General features: G+C 41.6%; 1 protein-coding gene across 1 annotated transcript; it reads right to left on the bottom strand.

Moving 5' to 3' along the window:
- Positions 1-14219: 14219 nt before the first annotated feature.
- On the bottom strand, positions 14220-14681 carry LOC308101524 (cell division control protein 42 homolog; the record flags this gene model as incomplete). Its single annotated transcript, XM_080450943.1, has 1 exon — positions 14220-14681. One exon carries the CDS (start codon positions 14679-14681, stop codon positions 14220-14222), a length of 462 nt encoding a protein of 153 aa, XP_080307069.1.
- Between the last annotated feature and the right edge of the window lie 6430 nt (positions 14682-21111).

Consider the following 21111-nt stretch of genomic DNA (forward strand, 5'->3'; position numbering starts at 1 on the left):
AATCTCCATTCAATGCTTCATGGGGTGTGTAATTGATATAAAATAAGACATTTAATCAACACGAGTGGTTCAAAGACTGACCGTGCTGCAGTGAGTAGTACACATCATCAGGAGCCGCACTTTGATTGGTTCTCTGGTCTGTAGCTGAGTCCTGATGATTGGTCTGAACGGGACTGTGTTTAAAGCATAAGAAATGTATCATAAATGAAGTAGAAAACAGGATGCAATCTACTGCTGTCATGTTGATCAATAGACAGAAATCTATATTGTACTTACCTGGCACAACATCGATCTGTAAAGAAAAAAAAAGCCATACATCTTTGAACCTTAAAATTACCATGCCATAGTAGTCAGTATGTTTTATGTAGAGTTGCTTAGTGATTATAATTGGTCAGTGGTGGAAGAAGTACTCAGATATTTTACTTAAATGTAACCGGGCCGTGGCCCGGGTTTGGTTTAAAAGTTAACTTTAAATACAGACACTTTAAATACTCAAAACTGAACAGATTCTTAATACACATGTGACAATAAATGGGACTGCGACAAGGATTTTCCCCCAAGATTACAATGGTTTTTATTAAACAGTTAATCAATTCAAAAGCACTTTATTAGATAGCATAAGTTAAAGATTGTATAAAAAATATAGACTATATACTCTATATACACAAAAGGTAAAAACTGCAATGCGAGAAGGGAAAGGGAGTACTACAGGATGGTAGGCTGTAACCAAGGGAGGGAAGAAAAGGTTATTATTCACAGTAATAGAGTATAAAAACAGTATAAGAGGAGCTTCAATAGTTCTTGGGGGAAATAGTAAAATAACTGAAATAAATATAAAACAAAACCCAAACATAACAAAACAGCAGTGGCAGTCATAGTCTACAAAAGAAACAAATGATAGACATTAATACACTGTAAGACAGATCTATTATATACAAACACAATAATGACAATTACCTCTGTCTGACTATTGAACACAACCCATGTGGAAGGCACAACACAGGAGAGCAGAGTCACTATGGAGCAGGGCCTAAAGTGTGACAAACAAAGGGTCAGCCTCAAGCAGGTAAAACATACATGTACTTTCACCTATAATCTACAATATACACTACCCAGGGCATTGCACCGAGCAGAGGCAACCTGCTACAACAGGGATCGAAGAGAGAGAAGCCTCTGCTCAGTGTGGCTTTTATAGTGAACCAAACAATTTGGAAAACAGGAAGTGGGAGGGGCTGTGGCATGTCTATCTCCACAGTAGCCTAGGAGGGACATTTCCCGACTGGCTACATCTACCCCCGGGTTCTTAAATTGGCGACCCGACAATTTGCTAAGACCAGGGTCTGAAGAGTGGTGGAGTGGTATTGTTAAAGCCAAGTATCCTTGAATTTGTAGTCCAATTTTTTCTATTCCTTACCGTCACTGGTAGATGGTGAGGGTTAGAGTGTCTGCCAGCCGTCTCACGGTTGGACCTTCTTACTACCTCGGGGTGGGGGGGTGAACAGGAACTGGTGGCAGTAAAGGCCTCAGGCCAAGCTGTTGTAGGTCTTGTAGGATGACACACCGGGTCTGCCTCAGGTGGGGTCTGTATTGTGTATCGCTCCCCTGCGTCAGGGCTTGTCATATTTGGATTCGGCCGAGTTACAGGAATTGGATGGCCCCTCGGAACAGGTTTGAGCCTGGAGCGATGAACGTGACGCACCTCTGTCGGCCTATATTGTGGGGCAACTGCATACACTGCATCTCCTTGCTTGGGAGGTTTCACCACCTGGATTTTACTCCTTCCTCTATGGGAGTGGTCCCGAAGATAGACGTGTTGTCCTGGTGCCCGTCTCATCCTTTCCCGGGCATTCTCCACTGCCACTTGAACCTGTGGCTGTGTATTTTTAGCGACGCTGCACCTCTCACATGTTTTGCACCAGTCTTTAATCATGTTTACCATACCTGGCCAATAATATTGCTGTCGAATGAGTTCTGTAGTGCGCTCAATACCTTGATGGCCGTGATGGGTGTGCAGTTGCCGGAACACTTCTTCCTTCAGGCCCTCTGGAAGCACCAGCTGGTACACATACTCTCCACCATCAGGCCGTTGGTATGTCCTATAGAGGAGCCGATCTTTCACCGTCAGACGGTCCCACTGGCGGAGCAGCCTTAATGTTGTAGGCTGGAGTCCACGTTTCTCCACCCGGCCTGGCATCCGTCGTTGCTGGTAAAACAGAAGGACCTGGCTAATGTCTGGGTCGTCGTCCTGGAGTGCCCTCAGGTCATCATTTGATCGCTCTGGAACCGCAGAGATGGCATGTTGGACCGTCGACCTGGCATCCACGACAGCCCCCTGGACCACCTCTGGCACAGGAGTCCCGGGGCTACGCGGCCCAGCTATTGCTTCACCTTGAGATGGATACTGCCTGGACAAGGCATAGGCATTCTGGTTACTGCGTCCCGGGCGGTACCGCTGAGCAGCAAGGGTTGCTCTTGTAGGATATGGGGCCCTAGGTGGCTGAACATGGGAATTAACACGTTCGTTCCTGCACTGGTTAGCATAGTACCCTGGTTTTTGACAACGATTACATATAATGGTGTTTGGGTATGTCTGCTTAGAAGGGGGCCTGGAGGCTGCCTGTAGTGCAAATAGGCCCCGTGTCAATTTATGAAGTTGCTCCTGTTGGTTCAGCAACATGCATTTTAATTCAGCCATTTTGGTGTTAACAGCACTAGTAAGTGCCTTACTCTCAGAATACCGCATAGCACTAAAGGATCGGACTGAGTAACTCCTACCCCTTGGCTCCTCAGGTCGTCCATCTCGCTCCCAGTGAATGGCCTCTGCTCTTACATCGAGGAGGCTATAATCAGGATGATGGCGAACGACTCGCTTTAACTCCCTGCGAAGGTTAGAGTCAAGAACATGTTCAACAAACTGATCTCTAAGGAGGGTTGGCCCACCCTGCACTTCCCTCGGGGCACAACGGTCAACCTGTTCCATGAGACATTGCAAAGCATGTGAAAACTCTTGAAGGGATTCCCCTTCCTGCTGTTTTCTTGAAAAGAAACTCTCTTGCAAGGAAACATAAGATTTTGAACCACCATACAACTCTTCAAGAATAGTTATGATTTTCGTAGGATCCTCCCTTTCTGCCCTAGGCCGGTACCTAATCTCATCTTTTGCTGTCCCCTTGAGGTGATCGTATATGAAATAAGCTTGGTCAACAGGTCTCAAGTGTCTTGTTCTCAGAGTAGCCCTTATCTCCTCAATCCAATCCCCCACTGGAATCCCAGATGTCCCCCTAAAGATTGGACATTTTCGTTCCCTCTGGATATAAAGCAAACGTTCAACAGGGAGAGGATCATTAGGATCAGGGTCTTGGGGGCCATCAGAATCACTAGAGTCTGCAACCACATCTGCCTGAGAGGCTACCGCTCGGTCCTGCATTAGCTGGTCTTTATCGGCTCGCAGCTGCTGAACCAAGTCCCTCAATTCTTGAAGTTCACCGGCCATGGCATGAACGAGGAAGAGTCAATGCAGCACGGTTAATGGGAGCACTTCAACTTGGTTGGGAGGGATAATGTAAGGAAGCACTGGGGCTCGAACCAGTTCTTCGACGTGCACACTGCTGTTTTGTTTTAATCCCACCAAAAAAAATAACTGAATAAAAATGTATAAATCCTTGTCACATAAGCCCATCTAAACAGTCACTGTGTCATTGCCGACTACGCCAGAATGTAACCGGGCCGTGGCCCGGGTTTGGTTTAAAAGTTAACTTTAAATACAGACACTTTAAATACTCAAAACTGAACAGATTCTTAATACACATGTGACAATAAATGGGACTGCGACAAGGATTTTCCCCCAAGATTACAATGGTTTTTATTAAACAGTTAATCAATTCAAAAGCACTTTATTAGATAGCATAAGTTAAAGATTGTATAAAAAATATAGACTATATACTCTATATACACAAAAGGTAAAAACTGCAATGCGAGAAGGGAAAGGGAGTACTACAGGATGGTAGGCTGTAACCAAGGGAGGGAAGAAAAGGTTATTATTCACAGTAATAGAGTATAAAAACAGTATAAGAGGAGCTTCAATAGTTCTTGGGGGAAATAGTAAAATAACTGAAATAAATATAAAACAAAACCCAAACATAACAAAACAGCAGTGGCAGTCATAGTCTACAAAAGAAACAAATGATAGACATTAATACACTGTAAGACAGATCTATTATATACAAACACAATAATGACAATTACCTCTGTCTGACTATTGAACACAACCCATGTGGAAGGCACAACACAGGAGAGCAGAGTCACTATGGAGCAGGGCCTAAAGTGTGACAAACAAAGGGTCAGCCTCAAGCAGGTAAAACATACATGTACTTTCACCTATAATCTACAATATACACTACCCAGGGCATTGCACCGAGCAGAGGCAACCTGCTACAACAGGGATCGAAGAGGGAGAAGCCTCTGCTCAGTGTGGCTTTTATAGTGAACCAAACAATTTGGAAAACAGGAAGTGGGAGGGGCTGTGGCATGTCTATCTCCACAGTAGCCTAGGAGGGACATTTCCCGACTGGCTACATAAAGTTGTACAATGCAGAATCACAAATAACGATTTTTAGCAATCTCTGCTGGTCACTACCGTCACTGCATACAATTTCCCTAGTCCTCGATTACCCAGAATTCCATTCGTTTTCACCGGAAGCCGGAAGCGTTTCAAAAAGCGATCTTTTAATTGTTTTATACTATCTACGGATCGTTTCTCTTAGCCAGTGGAGCATTAGTTACCATGAGCTGTGCTTTCTTTTTCTGTTCTTTTTCGATCTTCCAATCCTACATTATCTTAAAATCAGCGTGAGGTTCCTTTTTGTTAATAGCGCGGTAGTTCCTGGCCAAACAGGAAACCGTTGCGGTAGTTCCTGAGGACGTCGGCCACGACGTCATGACGTTGGCCAGGAACGTCATTTTCCCGGGAAAGTCCCCCCCGTACACGTTCAATAGAAAATATATAAATAAAAGGCTTCCGGGGGTGAAATTCACGGAGTGGGTGTTGTGAAACTTTTGCCACTCGCAAAAGATATACAATTTAACTTTAGTTTTGTTGAAAACGTTACCTAGTATTACTTTAAGTAAAAGTAGCAATACCACAATATAAAAATACTCTGTTACAAGTAAATTACCTGTTTTTCAAAATGTTACTTGAGTAAAAGTACAAAAGTATTGGCATCTAAATATACTTAAAGTACCAAAAGTAAAAGTACTAAAATGTTTGAAAATAGCAGATCTACTAATTGGCTATTTTTAAATAGCCTATGTATAAAATAGGGCTAAAGTTGTTAATGTATGTTTTATAATAAAATGTAATTATAAGTAATTAATTTAAAATATAATTTATATATGCAAAGTAACAAGTAATTTTTTGTATTAATTGTAGTGGAGTAAAAGTACAATATTTGCCTCTGAGATGTAGTGGAGTAGAAATAAAATAATTGAAAATTTGAAATACTTCAAAATTGTACTTAAGTACAGTACTTGAGTAAATATACTTAGTTACTTTACACCACTGTCTAAAGTAGTAGTTCTGACCTTTGGAACTTCTGCATCGACACAGCAGGACCAGAACGATGGTCAGTAGAATCACAACAAGAGGTCCTACAACCAGTGCCACTATAAGTGGAGAAATCGGTTCTATGGGCCCAGGCACTGAAGGTTGAGTCACCATGACTGTAATGGAAACAGCATTTGAAATAAATATGTTAACAGATTAAACCGCAGTTTAAACAACTCATTTTAGCATTCAGGCTGTATAGTGCCCCAAAACATGTTTCAAGTATACTGTTATAAGTTATAACCTGGGAGACATCTCTGTCTGTCGTGTATGTTATTCTGTAATAGTTTACAAACAAATCTGTAAAATGTATTCATTCTTTCATATAATTGAGAAACTTTTACTGGGTGACTCTTAACTCTTATTCTGCCTAGATTTGCTTGAAGTTAGTACTAAGCACAATTCTGTGTTTTCCAAATAATTACCATACATACAGAATTATGACAAAGTAAAGAAATACCGCTTACATTTACATAATATTGTTACCTGTCACTGCCACCCAGCTCTGTGGTGACTCTCCCCCAGAATATTTACACTTGTAGAAGCCCTCATCAGACTTAGATACAGCAGGTATGATCATCTCTCCATTGGTTTTAGTTTGGACCAGTTCTTCATTTCTATAAAAGTCCACGTTGGACAGTGACTTGTCTGTTCTGTGTTTGCATTGAAGAGTGACAGAACGTCCCTCAGTCACAGGGTGAACAGGACTCACCAGGATGACAGAACCATCTTTAAAACAGTTAAAAACAGTCCACATGGTAGCATTCACACTGAACAAATACAAAAACATTAAAGGAGAATTTCACCCGACATTCTTCTTACCTTTTTTATGAAGCATAACTCCATTCCGGGTCCGACGCAGCTAAAAACACGCACCTTCCGGCGCCCCACCGGAAGTCTCGCTAAAGGGAGACTTCCGGTGGAGCGCATTCAATCACGTTGCATAGTGTTCTCTCACTATGAACATTAGATCTCTCTCTCAAAAAGAAAAAGCTATTAAAATACGTGATTTAGAGCAAGTCCCATAGGCGCAGGTTTTTAGCTGGAGTTTTTTCTACTGTGCCACTTGTCCTAGGATAACATAACATCATAAAAAAGCTAAGAAAAACGTCGGGTGGAATTCTCCTTTAACTTTTAATGAGTTGACGGAATGATGTATTTTAGGTAGTGAATTAAGTAACTGGACTCACTGTGTACTGTGATGTTGACAGCATTGCTGTACTCTCCCAATCCAGACTCACACCAGAACACACCACTTTTAGGTTTAAAGCTGGGGACATTGCATGCATATCTGGTAACTGACACGCTGCTAGATAGACACTGTGACCAGGAGGATCCTCGCTTAGAAGTGAACCCCTTCACCTTCCATTCAGTAGAGTTTCCCTCACATCATAAAAAAGCTAAGAAAAACGTCGGGTGGAATTCTCCTTTAACTTTTAATGAGTTGACGGAATGATGTATTTTAGGTAGTGAATTAAGTAACTGGACTCACTGTGTACTGTGATGTTGACAGCATTGCTGTACTCTCCCAATCCAGACTCACACCAGAACACACCACTTTTAGGTTTAAAGCTGGGGACATTGCATGCATATCTGGTAACTGACACGCTGCTAGATAGACACTGTGACCAGGAGGATCCTCGCTTAGAAGTGAACCCCTTCACCTTCCATTCAGTAGAGTTTCCCTCACAGCTCAGTGAGACAGACTCAGAGATGAAGTGCTGAGTTCTGTTAGAACTCACTGTGAGAGAAGCTGAAGAATGAAGATCTATAACACAACACAGGATAAGATGTCAAACAAAGAGCAGTGTTGCAATAACAGAGTGAAATAATGTCAAGAAAAGTGAGAGAAAGATCAGATAATATGAAAGAAATACAAATAGAAAAAAGGTGAGTTAGAGTGAGAGAGTGAATCAGTCAGTCATTCACTGGGTTTGTCCTGAAGGTTGTTAAGAAAACAACCTAGAAGAATTAAGAATGAGGAATTATGAGTCACACTCACCACCAGACCACACAAACTGAGGTTGACTATCCAAAGTGTAATAAGCTGGGTCTCCTCTCCCAGCTCTACACACATATCCTCCTGTGCCTTTACCAGGACCATGAATGATGTAGGAACCCTCTACAGTCCCATGCTGGCTACCAGGTACGAGCACATAAGTGTAGGAGTCGGGTGATGGTTTAGGAACAGCCCTGTACCAGTAGAACCTCCAGCCTTCAGATGATTCTTTAACGTCACAGCTCAGAGTCACTGAGTCTCCAGGACTCAACCACAGGGGAGACAAACTCAGAACAGACTGGGGTTTGGCTGTTGGAAAGCACATCGCTCCGGATTAAAAACATTGTCTTCTATGTGACGTGATATTTGTCTGAAGATATTGATATGTCATGAAGTACACTAATCAAGGCACACAGTGATTGAGCAGAGCAGTCAACAAGTTGCATCGCACATTCATGAACACACAGATGCTGTACAGTCAGTCACAGACATTAGAACATACTGTAGCTTCTTTAGTTATCATAGAACAGACATTAAAAGGTGTAAAATGTTCCTCTTACCAATAACTGCAAATCGTTTCTTATCGCTGTGTTTTGAGGTTGTAGGACGGGACTGTCTCTCACCTACACACCAGTAGTTGTCCTGGTCAGAAGCTTCCAATTCACTAATGATGAGGGTGTTTTCAACTATATCGTGTCTACCGGAGGAGGTAACCTCAGTTGGAGTCTCACCTCTGAACCATCTATAAGTCCAGTCTGTATACTCAGACTGTATGGCACAAGTAAGAGTCAGTGTCCCTCCATTGTAGACAGGCTCTGGTGAAAATGACACAGTAGCTGTAGGCAGGGCTGTGGACACAGAATTGTCACATTATTAACCACTTAAACCCTATACATTTCATTGACCGGGGTCCCCCAGGGTTTTATACTTGGCCTGTTCCTTCCCCTCTACACCAAATGGGTGAACTATTCCATTAAAGATGGAAAAATGTACGAGTTCTACGAATGATCTACATGAGATTGATGAGAATGTAGGATGATATGTCTTACCTGATACAATCAAAGACACTTTATTAGTTTGTTTTTTAACCTGGTTATCTGTTTTAAGAAGTCCAGTACACTGGTATTCACCACTTTGGTTTAGCTTTACAGATGGAAGTTGAACTCTATTATAAGTAGAGAAACTGAAAACTGTTCGGCTGTTTCTGTTTAATCTGTACAACCAGTCAGACTGCTGTCCTTCTCTCATGTCACATATGAATGCAACAGACTCTCCAGTAAATATCTGGGACTTGTTGGGCTCCAGGGTCAGAGCAGCGTCTGGTCTCTCTACAACTCACACACACACACACACACACACACACACACACACACACACACACACACACACACACACACACACACACACAAGCAAAATAAATCCAAATTCTCTGTCACTAAATCACAGTGACAAGAAAATTAATTAAACTGACATAAATATGTATCATACTGTAACTGAGACGATTGAGAAATTGAGAAGATCACAAAGAGAATAGATAGAAAATCTGTCTTCACCTTGACTGTGTCCATAGAAGAGGAAGCTACTCAGCACTGAAACATATTTGATGAGACAATATCAAACTAAGCATATACAATATATGTGCATTTTAATTATTCCTAATCAACATGACACCAATAGACAGTTATAGTTGACTCAAGTTCAATAAGAACAAATAACAAGCCACAATAGCTTGTCCATTCTGTTAATGTTTTATGAATATCAAAGGCTAAAGATAATTGACCAAAATAGACAGGATTCCTGGAATATTGTGTTAATCAGAAAACTAATTAGCACGGTGGTTCTCAAAGTGGGGTCTGGGGACCCCCAGGTCCTTGAGGGGGTTCCAGGGGGTCCCCAGCAAAAGTAGTTAATACAGCATCACAATCATTCTAACCACTTTATATACAAACTCACAGCGGGTCACTTTGCTTGAACATATGCTATTTCTGACATAAAAAACAAAAATCATTTTAACACAAAAATCATCTCTTCTGGGGGTCCCTGGCACAAAACATTTTTAGATGTGGGTCCGCGGCCAAATATATATCAATTTGGGGGTCCTTAGTGAAACCACTGAATTAGCACATTCTTGCATTGTGCTTTTATTTGTGTGTGGACAGTGGTTTGAAGAAAATGCTAAAAAGGGTTATGGTTTCATAAAGCAGGATACAAGCTCACAATCTGACGCTGCACACACCAACGTCAGTTTCAGACCTGACGTGGTATAGAATGGATGTAAAAATGATTTGCAATAATATTCTGATATCCAACAAATGTGCAGCTCCTAGGTAGCTATAATCAAACTATAATATAATTTGTCAATGCGTAAATTAATAAATTAATTAACTGTATACTATTAGGAGGTGACATTAGAGGCTGTCTCTATAGTCTGTATAGTTGCATCATCACTGCTGTATTTTGACAACTACAGCACTGATTCAATTGAAATGGTTTTAATGTATTCAAACTCAGCCCTTTAACAATAATAAAGCAAACCCTAAAAATTGTGTGAACTTGACCAGAGTCAGCTCTGTACTTGGTCTGCACCCCCCCCCCCCTCTATGCCAAATCTTGTCGTCAAAAATAGTCAATATTAGTTCAATAGACCCACTAGTAATAATAGTAATACAGTATACTCACAGAGGAGCACGCAGGGCAAGATCTGGCCCATCCTGTCCTGTGATGAACGCCTCTGAAAATCCTTTCTATTTCTTGTTCACAGTGAACTAATATCTACTGCTGTGAGAGAAGATGGAGGTGGAGGAGGATGTTTGAACGATGCAATGAGCTCATATGTATTTTTGACTAAAGTCAGGTCTGCTCTTCCTTCCTATTGTTTGCAAGAGAGGCTGAGATAAAGATGTGATCTCATTCACTGCAGGTCTAAATAGATGTTGTGTTATTATGCATTGTTTTGAAGTGAAATTAATATCTTGCATAAAAGTTGTATCTTCCATGATAAGACACATGGTCACTCCGTGGTCATTCACAAATTAAAACAAAAAACATGCACCAAATTGTCTTATTCTCCATTCTCCATACGTGAGATATGAGCCATTACGCAATTTTGACCGTGACCTGTATTCTGACCTTGACCTTTGACCCTTCTAACCCCCATATATTCAGGGCAGCATAGTGTTCATTCCACAATGTTTCATGAGAATTTGCACTTTGTTAGTCCCTCTGGATAGGCTGCTTAAATTGTAATTGTAATCATTCCACTCCTGATATACGATGCAAGGGACTGATTGCCACCCTCCACTCCATCCTATGCGTCAGGTTCTGGAGATCTGCAGTGCTGCTTGTTCTGCTGTCACACCGCAGTATGGATGGATGGATGGACACTATTCCACAGCCTGGCACAGTACAAGGCTGGTCAGTATGAGTAACGTACCAGAATGCAACAGTGGTTTCCAAGTGTTGTTACACTAAAGGCTGTAATTGTCACAGTCAGACCTAGGAGTGGGTGTGGGTGTGTCTGGACCTGGTGCCTGCCAGTGTGACCACCTGCATTCACTCACCTGCAATCATGCCCACAGTATTTAAGGCTCAGCCTCTCTCCAGCCCTTTGCTAGATTGTCTTGCTTGCAAGCACTCAAGCGTTGTTCTAAAGCCAAGTTTCTAAGCCAAGTTTTGCTGTTACTGATCTCTGTTTTGTTCCCTAGACTTAGTTTTTGCCCAGCCCTTGCCGGTACCTCTGCCCTCGTTGACTGCCCCCCCCCCCCCCTGGATATCGACCCCCTGCTTCCCACAGTTTAGATTTTGCCTGCCCCTTGCCTGTTTTGGATTTTTTTGTGAATAAAACCTGTTTTCAGTGCCTTCTGTGTCTGTATTATGAGTCCTTCCACGTGTGCCTGACAGTAATAGTCTAATACAGTGGTTCTGTAACATTTTCATGTCAAGGACCCCCAAACTGATATGCATTACACGCTGCTGGACCCCCTTTGAAAAGAGGTTGAGCCAGGGACCCCGATAGGGGAATATTTTGGTTGTCAGACTGGATTTAGTGCAGAGTTGTACAACTGTCTACTGTAGATGGGAAGATAACAGTGGAGAGAGTGAAACCTACTGTATGATCTGAAAAGTCATTCTCTCCTTGAGCTATACCGTCTAGCCAGTGAAATAACAATGAAATTAAAATGTTAATTAAGTTTGGTACCCCCTGGAACCCACTTTGAGAAGGGTAGTCTTTGACTTTAATGTTAGTCAGGAACAGGCCTATCTGTTTGGCATGTTGAACAGTAGTAATCAACATGCACTCAACACACACTGTGTGGGTGTGTGTTTGAGTGGAAACTATGATCTGTTGTGTGTGGGACTTGCTGGGTTTGTTGGTGACCCCCTGAATACGTGTCCCATGAGCTGGAGAAATGGATTTGATGTATCATTCATCTACAGACTGACAGAGTCGACATGACTTTAAACAAGCAAGATACAGTAAGGAATGTTGTAAGACTTCAGTTCACTGAAGCATGCACCTGTGCTACTGGGTTCCCTTTATGGACGCCATGGAGGAAAAGTTTTTATTCACACACTGAGAGAGCATTTATCTGTTCACTCATTAATGTCTAATCTGTTTTAAAATACATTCAACAGCAATATGAGTGAAAACAGGCTATAACCAACATTAATCACTGAAGACTAGGTTGGTATTATAGAGTCCTCACCATCCACAAAGGAAACAGCCTGTTTGTGAAAGTTGAAACCACAGTCACACACACAACCTCCATCACAGTGGCGGCTCAGCGCTTAATGTTTCCATCTGATACTATTTTGAGTTTGTGTGTTTGTGTGTGTGTTTATGCAGGTATGTGTTTCTGTGCGCTTGCATTGGTATGCATGTGTGTTCATGCATGCTCTTTCAAAGAAAGGTTATTAAAGTTTCCTCGTTTCCTTTTTTAAGGCGTAGTTTCAGTTTACTTTTAATCAGGGGTGAGATTCAACAAAGCCAAAGACTAAAACTAAGGACATTTGTTCTATGATGTTAGTTAGTGTTGTTAGTTCATTTCGTATAGACACACAAAACAGCTGCAGTTAGATTTTTTTTTTTCAGTTAACTGAAATGTTTTTCCAATTCTAGTTTTAGTTATTTAAATAGTTTTAGTTAATTATAATAGCCTTGCCTCAGAGTGGGACAATGCAGTGAAAAGACTAACGCCTGAAGTAAACGTAGTTGACTGCAGGTATTTCTCACCAAAAATAGTGAGTAATACCATTGTTGTGAGATTTACAATCTCACAACAATGTGTTGCCATGCACCGTGTGCGTAATACCCACAGACCACAAAGGTCACAACATTGAATGACAGGAAGACAGACATCTCTTTTTAACACATTTATCAACACCTGTATTGTTGTACAAAGAAAGTCGTTTGTGTGGCAAACACAAAAACCGAACATATTTGTTAATATGGGGAAGTTGCACACACTACGGATAGATGATAAATATCGATGTACGGTAAGCCTATTGAAAGGGTTTAATTTTCCTTAAAGGGATAGTTCACCCTAGTCTATTGATTAGTCACCCCATGAAGACTTGAATTCATGGATATTTTTAAGTTTTTGTCGCATTCCTAAGCCAATAATTTGATGACCAGGAACAAAAAAATATCTAATCTAAAAAAATCAACAAAAAAAAATTTGGTATATATAATGTACAACACCAAGCACGCACGCACGCACGCACACGCACACACACACACACACACACACACACACACACACACACACACACACACACACACACACGCAGGAGTGGTGGTAGTATAGTCCTCCTCACCATTGGTTGTGCATTGGCGTGTTGTCAGGTTATTAAAGAGTAACCACACTTATGTAAGGATGTCACAGGTTCCATTTGAAGTGTACATGATCATACATAGTACATTGGTTCTCAAAGTGGGGTCCGGGGACCCCCAGGGGTCCTTGGCGGGGTACCAGCGGGTCCCCAGCTAAATAAATTTATATTGCGTCACAATCATTTTAACCACTTTAACTATTATTGCAACTTTGGCTATTCAAAAATAGCAAATATACAAGCTCATAGTGCGGCACTCTGTGCCATGCTATGAAATTGTAGATCTGCTATTTTTGATAAATAGTGAGTTTTTTGCAAATCTTTGAATATATATATATATTTGTAAAGTGAACATGTTTAACTCAAATCATTGCTTCTGGGGGTCATTTTAGGGGGCCTTCACATGAAAAAGTTTGAGAACCACTGACATAGTAGGTAATAAGTACACAGGATAAGCTCAGATCAGTGAAGATTTATTTTATGATAGCTTCGGGGAGTGGCATAGAGTTAGACTCTAGAGTATGACATACAATCTTAACTTAAAGTCATGTTTATAAAATAGAATAAAAAAGGCAGGTTACAATTACAATCTCACATTACAATCTTCATACTGTTTGGATTAAAAACGAAATGAAAAAATAACTTGTCAAAATGTCAAACACCAACACTTCTACAACATACTTCTTTTTGTTGATTCCTTTAGTTTTACAGGGTTACAGTCTCATGCTGAAATGAGTTTAAACAACGTACAGTATTGAATGCTTTTTAAAGCAAAAGCGTAAGGGCTCATAACAGCTTACATTTGTGCATTTCTTTGGAGTGACCCAGAGCTGCTAAAACCACCTGGTCAAATACATGCTGTACACCTTCCTTTGTGAGAGCAGAACACTCAACGTATGCGACAGCGTTCAGGTGGCGGGCCAGTTCCTCTGCTCTCTCTGGAGGGATGGGCTTCTGGTTCTGCTTGGCGAGCTTCTCCAAGGTGGAGGGGTCGTCCCTCAGATCGGTCTGCAGGCCCACCAGCAGGTAGGGGCACCCTGGACAGTGTTGTGTGATCTCAGGTATCCACCTTTCTTCGATGTTTTCAAATGAAGTGGGTTGAACAACAGAGAAACAGAGCAGCGCCACATCTGTACCAGGGTACATAAGTAGCCGTAGCCTCTCGTATTCATCCATCCTTGAACCTTCAAATAGCTGAAGGTTGTAAGCTTCACCGTCAATCATTGCCGTTGCTGAATAGGTGTCCATGGTCGTTATTATCCATTCAGTGGGATATTCGTCAGTCGTGTAGGTGACTAAAAGCTTTGATATACCCACTTGGCAATCGCCAACGAAGACACACTTAATGGCCTGCATGTCTGTCCCTGTTCAAAATCCCCTGTTCTCATGTGAAGATCGTTTCATGTGTTTGTTCCTTCGTGCTGGCCATATGCTTCTGTTGTAACCCTGAAAAAGATCACAACCGTGACACGTTTCCTCATTAGGCAAATGTTACCAAATGTTTTTATGTTTTTTCAAAACATTCTTCAATAAAAACTTTTCCATGAATCATGTGAATCCTGTTCATCAAAGTACTTCTATTTTACAGTGGTTTATTTTAATCCCTTTCACATTGGCATCAGTTCAGTTTCAGCATTTATCCATTTTACCATTCCTAGCCACAAAACAAATCACAAACAAATGAGTTAACTGCAAAATTACAAAGTATATTATGTAAACTACTCACAGTGAGTGAACGTCAACGCTATTATTTCGACCGTTGTGTTTATATTAGGCTAATGGTTAGAGATAAAAATCACACAGTACCTGAAAAAGGGAGAGGAAAGATCACGCTTGTGACAGAAATCTGTGTCACACACTTGTGACATTCAGATTGTCAGTATTTCACAAGCAGGCTCTTTCTTTGCTCAACGGGTGAACTGCCTGACTTCCTAATTGGCTGTCTTTCCCTCTACACACATCCAGGCCAACCCACAGTACTGTCTCCACTCTCCACTCCATATGTCACATGTGAGCATGTATGCAAGTATGTGATGTCACAAATGTTTCTTGGTCAATGAGATTCACCAGGTAATCACCCCACAATGGAATATTACAAATGTAGTTTATGTGGCATTCATAGAATGTAGTAAGATAGATAACAATAGATTGTTACTAAACCTCATTACAGTCATGTGTCAATTCTCAGAACTGTCTGACAGCTTGGACGTATATGAGAAATAACCCTCAACCTATCCCTAGGATTGAAACACACAATTTCACACAACCTCAAACCTCAAATGCCTTTGATTACACAGATTTGTATGTTTGTTTATGTGCTAAAAGAGTTACTTTGAGAGCTGTAAGTCAATGAGGATACTATTGTGGAATATCAATATTCTAATCAATGGAGCAACATATTGAAGATATCTTGCCAGTATTTGGATTTACATCATGGCAAGGTAACTACCAAAACCTGTATTTGTTTCAAGTCAATCCGCATCTCAGCTGGAACAGGCCTTGCCTCTATGATGAACTGAAAGAGAAAGAAAGTGTTCAGTAAGATCCCCATAGTGAATAAATAACCTTATTTGTCTCTGTTCTAATCTCTGACCGTGTGAACTTAACTTACGTAGAAGGATGACACTGCATTTGAAAGGTTAACCTAAGTTGTATCAAACTACGCACACCTCTAGTGATTTTAAAGATTGTGATTTTATCATTTAGAAAGTGAGTAATTTCACTTTCATGCCATTGTTTGTTGTGTGATACACCCTCGCCCAGGTGAACCAGCCGGGGTTGATCAAGCCCCGACTTACGTCCCAGTAGCTACCCACGGTCAGTCCTTTTAGGGAAAGACAGGGCCCCTCAGTCCGCTTCTCCGGAACTACTCTGCCGGGACCGGGGGAGGCTCTGGCACGTGGAGGGACTAGGCTCTGTGGATGGCCTCCTGTCCGGGCCCTTCCTTCGTCTCACAAGGTCCAGGACCTGAGCGTTGCACCAGACTCCCCCGCTCCAAACATTTCACTCCGGCGTGATGGTGTCTTGGGCCGTGGTGGCACTGGAGGCTCCACTTGCGGCTTGCCTGAAAGGCCCTCCTAAAAGGCCTCACCGTGGGTTTGTTGGGCTTCTTCCTCACGGAAGACGCAGGCTGGGGCGCCAACCCATACTGCTCCCGGGTTCCGTCTACCTTCCGGCTGTCACACATATATATATATATATATATTTATTTTTTACCTACAAGATGATTCAGCTATACCTGCCAGTGACAGTTTGTATTCATGTCTTGGATAATTCTACTTGAAGATGTTTAAATGATGATGCAGTTTGTCATGTGACATTGACCTTAGCTAATAGCCAAGGTTAGAAATGACTGTTTCCTGACCATTGATATTGTTGCCATCAGGTGAACTTGTCACACCTTAGCTTTCGCTGAATTGATTCCACTGAGTTTTCACACCAACAATTGGCTAAAGGCGGCGTGGCAGTGGGCATGGCTGGGCCAAGGTCTGTAAGTTAATGAAACTTTGTGGAAAGTTTGACATGAGGGACATTTCAAAAACATCTGTGATCTCAAATGGTTATAAACTGAAACATTGGATTGTTATGGCATTTATCTAAACATTTTATTGTCATCAACATTTATGTAATGCAATAGAAATGGAATTTCCACATTTATACAACTACAAAGACCTCAGTCCTGCACTAACGCTATGCAGTAGACAAGCTATTCCAGTTGATTCTACAGTACTTTTGACACGACCTCCTTCAACCACAATCCATATTTCAACTGTACTTACAAGTGAAGTTCTAGCTCTGTTTTATTCCTTATTTGTATAATGTCTTATTAAATGTGGTTAATGTGCACCATCTAGTGGCCACAATGTAAAACTACACCACCTGATCTCTGATTTCTCTGCTATAGAGTTTAAAACGGACTCCTTTACATTATTTCTTAACCCTTAAATCCAATACATTATTACAATGGAATAAAATCTTATTTTATTTGATGGCCTTCCTGCCCTGGCATTTGGCCTTTGTGCCCTAAAGAAAATGGACAACACCAAAGGCCAAGCGGCCTTGCCCCTAAAATTACGAAATTCCAGGCCTGCTGGGAAGTTAGTGCTTTATTTCTATCAAGACATTGCTGCAGAGAATGTAATGTAGTTGTATACAACGTAGGTTCAGGAGTGGAGACCACCCTCTGCTTATCACAGCCACTCCCCGTCCTCAATCGCTTCCCTGTCTACCACACCTACAGTACCTTCACTCATTAGCCACGCCCCATTCACCCCTATCCACTACACCTGCCTCTGCTCACCTCAGCCAATCCTTGTTGTAGTCACCACAGTATAAATACACCTGTGATCTCTCTACACCTGTTTGTTCTGCTCCACAACAGACCAAACATGGGTCGAGACTACTGTGCTTGTAGATCGGCTCGTTCGGGCTTTCAAGTTCATCCTCCTCCACCCCAACCTCCTCCTTCCCCCTCTTCTCCCTAGGAATCCAGGGGGGACATGACGCTGTGCATACTTATTTTTCTTAATTCTTTTAGTTTCGCAGGGTTAGAGTTTTGTACTGAAATGAGTTAAACACCATAAAGTATTAAATACTGTTCTAAAGCAAAAAACATGATTTATCTCTTTCTCCACCAATCATTGACGCTGATGAATGATTGTCCAAAATTGTTGGTAGTCTTTACTTTATTTGGGAGGAAAAGCGTATAATGAATAATTTTCTTAAGTGCCATCACACATGTGAATGACAAGTTTGGAAAACAATAATCAATATTAGATCAAATCATACTGGTATGTCCTAGCAGCACCAACTGTCAGGAAGGGCTTGATTTGTTTAAATTGTTGTACATAAAATTAGTATTGGAGAGAGACACATCCTTGATTTGAAAAGGTAGCCTATAGCATCTAGATAAAAAACAAAAAGGATATTATGGAAGTGAGCTGGAAATCCAACCTTGATCCACTTGTCAAACAGCAACACTTCTTGAACAATACTTGTTTTTATTCTTTTAGTTTTGCAGGGCTACAGTCTCTGAATGCTGTTTACACAAACACAGCGCAGTATACTGGTCTGTTCCAAAGCAAGCAAGTAAGTAGTGTAGGGGGTGTGGTAGTGTAAGGGGTCACAGCAGCTCACATTTGCTGCGCCTCTTTTTGGGCTGCAGAGCTGCTGAAACCAGCTGGTCAAATACATGCTGTACACCTTTCTTAGTGAGAGCAGAACACTCAACGTATGCGACAGCGTTCAGGTGGCGGGCCAGTTCCTCTGCTCTCTCTGGAGGGATGGGCTTCTGGTAGGGGTCGTTCCTCAGATCGGTCTTCAGGCCCACCAGCAGGTAGGGGCATCCTGGACAGTTGTGCTTGATCTCAGGTATCCACTTTTCTATGACGTTTTCAAATGAAGAGGGCTTAACGACAGAGAAGCACACCAGAGCCACATCTGTTCCAGGGTACATCAACGTGCGTAGCCTGTCATAGTCTTCACTCCCTGAAGCTTCGTATAATTGTAGGTTGTATTGTTCACCGCCAATCGTTGCCAGTTTTGGATGATTATCAGTAATTGTTAGGCATGTTTCGTGGGGAAATGTGTCCGTCACGTAAGTGACTAAAAGACAAGTTACACCTACTAACATATCTCCAACTAAAACACACTTGATGCTCTGCATTGTTGTCCTCGTTCAAAATCCACTGTTCTCCTTGAAGACGATTTCAATGTGTTTAATCCTCTGCGTTGTTGTAGCCCCTGAAAAAGATCACGACCGAGACACGTTTCCTCATTACAAATCAAAACAAAAAGGACCACAATGGAAACAAATCCCCAGGACTTTTTTATGTTATCCTTTAGCCTTCATGTCTTACTGAACCATGGGCTGTTTTACATGTCTGACTAATAAAGTATTCAATCGGGGGGGGAATGTTCTTTTTCTTTTACATTTTTCAATAAAACATTTTCATGAAACTATAAATACTGTTTCATCAAAATACTTATATTTTCTTTTATTTAACACTTATATTTGTATTTGGTATTTTATTTTACTTATATTTAACACTTGTTAAGTTAACATCCTTATTTGCAACAGTTTTACTCTTTTACATTTGTTTCTCAGTTACAGCATTTATACATTTTTACCATCCCTAGCAACAAAACAAATCAGATTTATATATTTTGGTTAGAGATCTGTATCATACCTGGAAATGGGGGTTGAAGATCAGTTCAGTCAGGAACACTCACGTCAAAGTAGATTGAACTATTTATTGCAACAAATGGAATCCAGCCAAGCTTTTGTTAGCAGCAGAGTGTGGCAGCAATTGAAGCAGTGATCTAGTGTAGGAGAGAGACGTATTTAAGCAGACCGCCTTGATGAGGGAATGAGGTGTGATTGGTGTGTAGGAAAGCCTGGCTGATGGAAAGCAATCACCAGACTGTTTCCTTCTGAAGAACAATCAACCCAAGAGTAACATGATCAGATCACTGGCGATACCAGAACATGAATCTATTTTCAATCAACCACTAGAAATAGACAAACCATTCAGACTGTCAGTAGGCTATTTCACAAGCAGGCTCTGTCTCCCAAGAACAATCTGATACTCAACAGGTGAACCTCCTGATGACCCGATTGGCTGTCTTTTCCTCTACCCACCTCCAAAGTCACAGGTATGTGATGTCATCTATGTTTCTGTCAGAGTGGCTTAAAGAGCCTGCCTTGTCATAAAATATAAACAGTCTATTTCACGAAAGCGGAATTAAATTATCCTGGTTTGAAAGGCAAATCCAGGACCAGGATCGTTAAACCAGGCTGAATGTGAGTTCACATATTCCTATAAAAGACCATGAAAGTCGATAGCAGAATCCTTGAACTTGACCAATCATGGAGCCCAAAACCAGAGCAGCGTTCTTCTCTGTGGCTGAACAGCAGCTCATGGAATCATACAAGGAAGTCAAATGTATAATAATAAGCAAGAAAGGAAACACGGCCGCAATAAATATAGATCCAGGGAGAAAGCGTGGCAAAGTATTGCCGACAAATTAAATGCACATGTTGTCCAAAAATATGCAATTAATTTATATACAAATCCATAAATATATAATTCAAAGGAGTTTAAGTGAATGTTGGAATTATAATTATAAACACTTAGAATCATTTTCTAATTTCTAAAATCGAAGATCTACAAGTGAAAAGCTTGGCGGCCGGGGGTCCCCGGTCCACGGGGGTCAACGGGGGTCCGGGAGTACCAGGCCCCCCGTGTACTCCCGGACCCCCGTTGACCCCCGACAGAGGTCCGGGGTTCACGGGGGTCCGGAGATCCATGGGGGGCCAGGGGTCCATGGGGGTCCGGAGGTACACAGGGGGCCGGGGGTACACGGGGGTCCGGGGGTCCACGGGGGCGGGGGACCCCCGGCCGCCGTAAGACAAAAAAAATCGGGCTTGTAGATCATCGATTTTTGCATAATAATTGAATAAGTGTGGAAAAACTCATTGGTTTATGATTGGAGTCATTGGACTAACAGCTATTTCACAAAACTTGAAGAACAAGGCACTGGATTAATAAAGCTTGGCTGTTAGCCTGGTCCGGACCAGGCTAACTTCACAGCTAAATTGCCATGGTAACTAAGGCAGGATTGCTTCAAATTTCTTTCGTGAAACCGGGTCATGGATAAACATATCCAGGTTTACTGG

The sequence above is a fragment of the Gymnoscopelus braueri genome (assembly GCF_963280865.1).
Source record: "Gymnoscopelus braueri genome assembly, chromosome: 15".
In the NCBI taxonomy this organism is placed as follows: domain Eukaryota; kingdom Metazoa; phylum Chordata; class Actinopteri; order Myctophiformes; family Myctophidae; genus Gymnoscopelus; species Gymnoscopelus braueri.